Source organism: Homalodisca vitripennis, chromosome 6 (assembly GCF_021130785.1).
Source record: "Homalodisca vitripennis isolate AUS2020 chromosome 6, UT_GWSS_2.1, whole genome shotgun sequence".
Lineage (NCBI taxonomy): Eukaryota > Metazoa > Arthropoda > Insecta > Hemiptera > Cicadellidae > Homalodisca > Homalodisca vitripennis.
In genome coordinates this window covers 24364577-24372825 of record NC_060212.1, presented here as the reverse complement: position 1 = coordinate 24372825, position 8249 = coordinate 24364577, and the positions used below count along the sequence as shown (strand labels likewise).

Sequence of the window (8249 nt, the reverse complement as noted above, 5' to 3'; positions counted from 1 at the left end):
TCTAAAAGCAATAAATGTTTTACAAAAAAAAATTAAATTTAATGTATCAATACAAACACAATTTACTAACATACGACTATCTGGCAATGCTAGTTGATTATATTTAATTGATGTATAGAATTTCTTGTGGAATAATACACCTTGAATATAAATTGTTTTAATAATTTTTAGTAACAAATATTATTGTTTCTATTATACGGTATTAAAAAGCCAACAGTAAAAATTTATGAATTGAGACTAATTTATATTTATAATTCAGTTCTAAGGTTTCACCCATGTTAAAAGCGGAGCTTCAGATGCACGTCCTGCAGCTTACTAGTGTTCCCTTGTAAGTTACACAAGCACTGACACCTTTATTTTAAGAGTTTTGAGAGGACAATTTATTCATTAAACTTAACGTACACAAGTACTAATACCCTGGTCGGAAGGGTTTGACACCGACCCCGTAGGCTGTGTGATAGTGGGGAGTACTTGAGGTCACTTCAATGTCACACCACTCCTCCTCCAACCCCTCCAACCCTCCACGCTTTCGCTCCACCGATCTCCTCCCAGCGTTCTTGTGGCGGACCCTCAACACTTCCAGCTCCTCCAGTTCTCTCTCTTGTCGCTCGTGTTCCACAAACACCTCCTCAGCGTCTTCTCCACAATCATCTTGAACTTCCTCCTCACTTTCTCTCTCTTCCTCTTCGTATTCAGTTCCGATACTATTCTCTTCCTCTTCCATCGTCTCTGAATCAGTCTCATTTAGGCTTCCTATAAACTTTACTTCCAGGTTCTGCTCCTCTTTTCTGTTTTTGACTCCATAATTTTGATCATTAACTCGACTTCTTTCGTGTTTCTTACAAACAGTGCATTTCTTCGTTAGATTTTGGACGAGTGAATTCTTTTCTTTAATTTCATATCCAGTTTGACGTATTGAACCTTTAAAACATTTTTAGTATGTTAATTTTAACAATTCAAACACCTTTTTAAATTGCTATTGAAATATATTTTAGCTAACACTCACACTCTGAAACATGCAATATGTCGTAAGTTGTATAATATGCATATAGTAAGCAGTTGACGAAACTGAAGAAACCCTTAAAATATTTTTATTATGATATTTTTTAATGATCCCTGCAAAACTCCAACAAAATATTATGACCAAGTGCAGTATCGGAAACCTATAACTATAACTATAATAAAAGCATTGGTTTCTATAAATATCTGTATGTGTTTACCATTTCTTTATATACTAGCCAATTGAAACTGGCACAAAAGTTTATATTTGAGAAGAGTTTTTCTCATTACGTCATATAGTGGTTAATTAAGAAAACTTTAATAAGCCATATATTTTCATTAATACATATTTCCACATGATGTAGCTATTGTAGGAAGGGTTGGTTCAATGTGAATGTTGAGATTAGCTCTATTTAACCTTTATATTAGTGTTTTTTTTAACTTTTTAGATGATTATGATTCCAGATTCCGGGAGTCAAGTGTATGACAGCGTCAGATTTCAGACGCTTCAACAAAATAAAGGTGGACTACAGCTAACATAAACATTCAAAGTATATATTTATTTCTTTGTAATACCTTATGGAAATAGAGCATCCACAAATTCAAAGTTTATTAATCTAACCTTTTTTCTTTAGTTTATCTTCTTATTTGTACTTAACAGGCTTTGCGTATAAAAACACCAGAGATACAATTTTCATGTACGTCATTGTAATTGCTTTCATTTTTCCTCATTGCTAAGAAAACTTCAGTCTTTTTGAAATCATACTTTGCTTGTGTATCTATTTTTTATTTATAATATGTTAGTGCTTTTTAGGTTACAGGTTCTTCTTTTATAGTTTGTAACAAAGTAGCCTACGTTGCTAGACTTGTGGAAATACGAGATAAAAACTGTTTTTCAGGCCAAGGGTAAAAATCACAAAATTGGTTAAACAATACATATCACGCATAGCAATACATATAAACATTTCTATAAATAATATTCTTTTTCTAATAACTGTCTAGAGATAATTAAAGAAAACATTTAAAGACATTATAAACAATATGGAATTAATTAATGTATTTAGATCACTGAACGTATGTATTTATTAGTATATACTCAGTACACACGGCTTCTCTAAGCCTTTACTGTAAAACTTATGTGACACACATGGTCCCACATGTTGTGGTCACCCTCTACGTAAGCCAGTTTCGGAGAATTTTTCAATCATGTACTAATATTAGTTTATATCAAATCGAAAATGGTAATGACACATGGTTTTCACTTCGAAATTTGAGTAGCCGGATTAAAAATAATGATGATTGTATATTAAAATATAATTTATAAATGTAGAATATTTTAATGGATGTTGTACTTACGAACACGTATGGCAATAAACACAATTAGTGTTACCATCAGAAAAATAATAAATAATTCCATGATTTCAAAATAGTAATTTTCCAAATTTACGTAACCAACAATCATGTAGTGATTGTTTCCATGTTAATTTCAGTTTTATGATTAATTTTAGGATTTTAATTTATTTCAAGAACATATCTAATCTTAATGGTTTATTATATTCAGTGCATAAACCTTTGGAATATTTTTTCAAGTATAATACAAGTAAGTTACTGTTTCAATATTTTACGATGAATATATGACATAATACTTAACATTACAAAATTTTGAAAGAACTTAACTTTTAAATTATGACACGTTACTGTTAAAAAAAGTTCTTCAGCAACACAAAATTTACTGAAGTTAGTGGAAAATATTATTATAAGTTACGTTCGACATAATTATTTAAATTTATTATTAATTATTTTTTCAGACATTATCTACTTTTCAAAATACGAGATCAACTATTTTTTATAAAAAAGTAAGATTTTTACTTTTTTAATTGTTTTAAGCTATTCAGAAAAATGTTTTAGATTAGTTTAGAGTGGAATAATAAAAAGGATAACAAATATGTTAATATTTTTAACAAAGGAAAATTTACAAAAATTATGTTTGAAATTTTTAAAGTAAAAACATTTAATATTTGTGTAACATGATTTTTATTTAAAGGAGAATATGAAATAAAATATCGTTTTGAATACATAATTTATTTAACGTGACTAGAGAACAATGAAAACTTTATAGTTACTAAATATTTTATACATATAATTAGCAGAAATTTTAAAATAGTCCAAGTGTTAAGGGACTTAAGTTACGTAAATGCGAGGAAACTAAAGGTAAAACAAATCGTCAGATAAAAAAATGTGTACATTCAACACACATACCCTTCTTTAATTATGAGCAAATATATTAATAATAGAGAATTTAGATTATCTAGATCAATAGTTTCTATTACACTCTGCCCAATAGAAATATACCATTTTTTAAGAATAACAAGATAGTATTACCTAAGTGCACCACTAATATGAACGTATGACACATGGTAGTGACACATATGACCCTTGCCTCTATGACACTGTGTCAGTCACAGTTGTGTCACTTCACCCTCATTCTTAAAATATGTTAAATTATACTTAACCTTGCTTTACCTCTACTGCTTGATGTCAATGTATCGTTAGTACCTTGCATTTGAATATAGTTTTTAATTTTAACATTATAAATTTGTTTAATTAAAATATTGAAAGCTGATGACCAAAAATATGAGTATAGTTTCATATGTCCAATTGTTTCTTATATATTGGGCAGAGTATGTATATTAATTTAGAAACTAAATATACTCGTATAATTATATTTCATCCATGTTTATCTTTAATTTAAAAACATACCACTATTGAATCTGGATGTTTTAAAAAGATAATAGGACTTCGGACATTTGACAAAGTTATATGTTATAAAATGAGTAAAAATACGTTTCGGGATCGAATTTTAACCTGTTACTCAGGAGTAAAATACCTAATAAATAAACCTACACTTAAAGACTAAAAGGTGTGGCAATGACCGATATTACTTCGTAGAAGTAAAGAACACAAACAACACGTCACACCCACACCAGCGACAGTGGAACACTAACTAGAAAATCTATTTTGTTATTTCCTGTGGTATCGCGGCACGTCATCTAATCCAATTAGAAGAAGACGGTAATATACAAGAATGCTGAGAGATAAAGAAATTTGATCCGGCTTTTTTTTGGTCCTAGACCTTAATGTCATGGTGTGTACGATTTTTATGGGAGATCATTTTTGATCGTATGTATTTTTAAGATAACCTGTATTTTTAATAATATTTTTGTTTGTGTTCTTTAATTCTCACATTTAAAGGTCTTTTTATTTTTGTGCCATTTTTTGGGGAGTGTTTTGTATTTAAAAGCCACACTAATATACAGTATATTCTATGCCTACTCTTCTAATTTTATCCAATAGTCCCGGCATATAACGGATTGTTATAACATATAACGGATTCCCTTGTGTGTGGATTTTCTTTGTTTATGTTTTGTTACTTATTGAGATGTTTTCTATTAATTTTTCACTTATTTATGACAGACTGAAAGTATCTATTTCGTATAAGAACCAATTTATCGATTTTACCTTCTTATTGTACGCCGTTTTGCTTGAGCCTAAGGTCCTTTATTCTGTCAAAGAAAGAGTGTGCGACTTCGTCTTTGACATAAATCTGATAGTCTTAGAAAATTGTTTAAATAATAATTAGATAAAAATTTGGATTATAGTCCGTGTGCGTTACCCTACACTAAATGTAAGAAGTAACATAAAAAAATATAGAGAAGCTATTAAAGTTATTAGAATTGCCAGAAAGACCTGAAATGCCACAACAAAGCTTGTTCATAGTACTTGCATATATCACCACCAGGTTTTAGCACTTTTTTACGTAGGGGGAATGCATTTGCGGCCTACCCACTAAACCCCCTACGGGCCACGGAGGGCCCAGGCCGGAACCCTTTCGAATTACATCTTGCCTGGTCCGTGTGTCTTATGTCCCATCCAGGACAATACTACTTGTTTCGAAGTCAAGGGGTCAGCCAGGCTTCCGTCTTGACGCTTCTGATGAACCTGTGCATACTCATTAAATTGCAATAATGAAATTACAGTAAAAAAATCTAAAACTTTGAAGTTACTCACCACTACTGGACTTAAAAGGGAATTCAGAATTTTACTTTTGTCCAGTTGTACTGAACTAGAGAGTAGAGAGGACCACGTGCATGTAGTTAAATGCGAGCAGAATGAGAAATGTTGATGTAAAAGAGAACTGAAAAGGAGAGCCAACTTGATGTTAAAATAAGAGCGCAAAGAGTGATTTAATAAAATTGTATTTTAAATAATAATTTCTATTTGATAATAAAAACGTCGTTGCGTTAAAATTTCAAAGTAGTAACGCTTTAACAATCCACCGAGCATTCCTGAACTCACAGAATGAGATGTCAACCATTTAAATACTATAAAAGGAATCACTGAAAAAATTCCAGATGGTTAGATATGTGTAGGAAAATATAGGCTTAATATTATGACACTGCTGAATTTGTTGTGATAGATAATCCAAATCTTTTGATTTGTGAAAAGACAAAACGTTTTATTGTTTAATAATTGAATACCTTTGCATATTAATGAAAATTAAATACAAATCTCATTAGAATTTCTCTCTGAAATAACATTAACATTCTGAAATTTCATCATAACCTTATTTATATTATAACTAGTACATCTCAGATACAACAAGACAACAAATGTATTTGATTTATGACAAGTTGCAAGTCATAAATGAAATGTTGAAAACAAAAATAATACGTGATTACTTCAACTGTAGAATAACAAGAAAAGTTGTGACAACTCAACCCCTCATTTTGGACGCAGGAGATAATTAACATGATTAATTACTCTCGCTCGGACGTGATGTATTTTGGAATAATTAATTACAATGTTGAATCCAGCGGAGTTTGAAGCCTCTCAAAAATACTTTATGAAATCCTTCTGGCAGTTCGTCTTTGTGCTTATACTCTCAAACAGTTATTTTATTATTAGTTGAAAACATAACTTCTGAATATAAAGTTGGTTTACAGAATAGTGAGACCTTACATTATTCGATCAGTGGATATTTCAGGCTCACACCCAACTAGCCTTGTATAAGATCACAACCTTGTTCTTTCTTATCAAATTGTAGAGAAAGTTACTCTAAGAAAAAAATAGATATCGGTTGCGTTGGATTTGATATTGGCAGGTATCTGAACACGTGAAACCAATTGTTAGACACGGTTATAAATCTTAAATCCGAGTCAGCTAACATAGGCAGACCCTGAAACTGGCCTCTTCTACTCTCTTTAGCTAGCTACAGTTGGAGGAATTTAGCTGTGGTCGTAGGGTCCTAATACTACCCTTTCAACAAAAAAAACGCTCTGTGTGGCGGGTTGCGTTTACGTGCTTGCCGCTGAGATGAAGGCGCAACAATCTCTTTAACGGCTTTAAAACTCACGATTTCGATTTGCAGATTACTATTGAGAAATACATTATTTTTAAAAACAAGTTGAACAACACTATAACAACTGAAAAAGAAGGATAAGTCCTATTATTGCTATTATTTGGTATTCTCTTATTTGTTAATTCCACCACAATCAGCACTTTCACAAAACAGACTGATTGTATTGAGTGTCATGAGTTATTTGGGTCAATACGATTCCTGAAAGGAGGGTTTTACCCATGAGTCACAGGAAATGTTTTCGGGACGCAGCGCATAATGCTACCCCGCCACCCCTCCTGCATATCACCACACACTCAAGGTCACGCACACAGCTAAAGTCCTCGAACTGTATCTGACTGTGGTGTAACTACTGTTTTTGTGCCTAATGTCAATTGTAATTGTATCAACCTACAAAATTCCTTATCTTAGGAAGTAATTATTGATCATTTCGATCTCCTCCAAAACTACATCGATTTCTTTCTTAAGAAAAATTCCCTTATTGATTTCAATAAAAAGTACGTTGTGTTCCTATAGGTGCAAACTTGCTTTTGGCTCCTGGAATTTAAGGGAATTTTTAATGTCTTAAGTGTGACTCAATATTAAATCTATTGTTTGCTTCAAAATAAATACCAACCTGTGGTTTTGAGATTTTCTTGCATTTAAAGCTTTAAGGATTTCCCACTAAAAGGTTATGAATATATACGTATAAGATATTCCATATTAAAAGGACATCGGCTGGAAATATTCATCTTAATATCTGTTGTGTGGACCTAGTTAACAAAAAACTTAAACTTGTGTACTTCTACCTTGTTTTGTATTGCACATCTCTCTCTCCCTCTTGTCCTAATTACAGTTGTTAAAACCTTTGTAAATCGTGAGGGCTGTAATTATCAGGGGACCAGAATAAAGATGATAAGTGGAGTTAAACCATAAACTGGTTTTATTTTGTATAATGTTTAACAATTATAATACTCGCATGACGTTTAAAGATCTTTGAATTTGATCTTTTTTGGAATTTGAAATACACGTTTAGAAGTATTAACGTACATATTGGCATTAGATATTTTATTAACGTGTGAGAAAGAAATATTCGCAGTGTAAAAATATTCTTGATGTTTCTATGAAACTGAAAATGTATTTAAATATATTCCTGATGTTATATGTAACTTTACTTTGAATCATTGAATATTTAATTACTAAATTTATTAATTTGAAAGCATTATAAGCTAAATTGTATATAATCGACCCAAACTATCTTTAGGTAACAGAATGTTATTCCTTGAAAGGCGATAGTGCAGTGTTATCTGCCGTAGAGATAAGACCCTCAAACAAGACACAGCACTCAGTCGAACATCCCTGACATGATCAATAATTCATAGCGACTGATTTACTTCAACTGTAGCTCTTAGGGGAAATTATGGCCATATTCCATCAATCTATTTTTCATTTCACTTTTCCGTCCACTCATATTCAATAGGTGATTCTAGTATTTTATTATAACAATAATTATTATTTTAACACGTAATTCATACAGGAATTTCATAAACGACTAGCTTAAAAAAAAAGTGGTCGTGTACTATACGTTTAAAATGTATTTGTTTTTAAAACACTTTGGTCATAGTACCGAACGTTTTACGCCTAATTTTACGCTCTGTGGGTACTGTTTTCTGCATAGTTTCGAAATATAAACGAACTTTTTGACTACAAATTGTTAAAAAATTAGTTACCTGTATTGGCTCCAACAGAATTTAATATTTTATGTGTTCAATTGCATTTATTCTTGAAGCAAATAGTATATATTTTTTTAATTATAAAGGGACTCTACAAAAGAAGCGTGTATAAATCCATTCAA

At 31.2% G+C, this 8249-nt stretch overlaps 1 protein-coding gene across 1 annotated transcript; it reads right to left on the bottom strand.

Moving 5' to 3' along the window:
• Window positions 1-409: 409 nt before the first annotated feature.
• Window positions 410-2468, bottom strand: LOC124365323 (cilia- and flagella-associated protein 251-like). Its single transcript, XM_046821297.1, has 2 exons — window positions 2356-2468; window positions 410-921 (listed from the first exon to the last, which is right to left on the bottom strand). The coding sequence occupies exons 1-2, from the start codon at window positions 2459-2461 to the stop codon at window positions 410-412; spliced, it is 618 nt and encodes a 205-aa protein (XP_046677253.1). The 5' UTR covers window positions 2462-2468.
• Window positions 2469-8249: the final 5781 nt, after the last annotated feature.

What these genes read in the sequence shown, in the direction of transcription:
- LOC124365323 (XM_046821297.1), bottom strand. Translation starts at nt 2,461, where the DNA reads ATGATTGTTGGTTACGTAAATTTGGAAAATTACTATTTTGAAATCATG. An exon ending in GTTTATTGCCATACGTGTTC is followed by an intron (nt 922 to 2,355) that starts GTAAGTACAACA and finishes AATGTTTTAAAG; the next exon opens with GTTCAATACGTCAAACTGGA.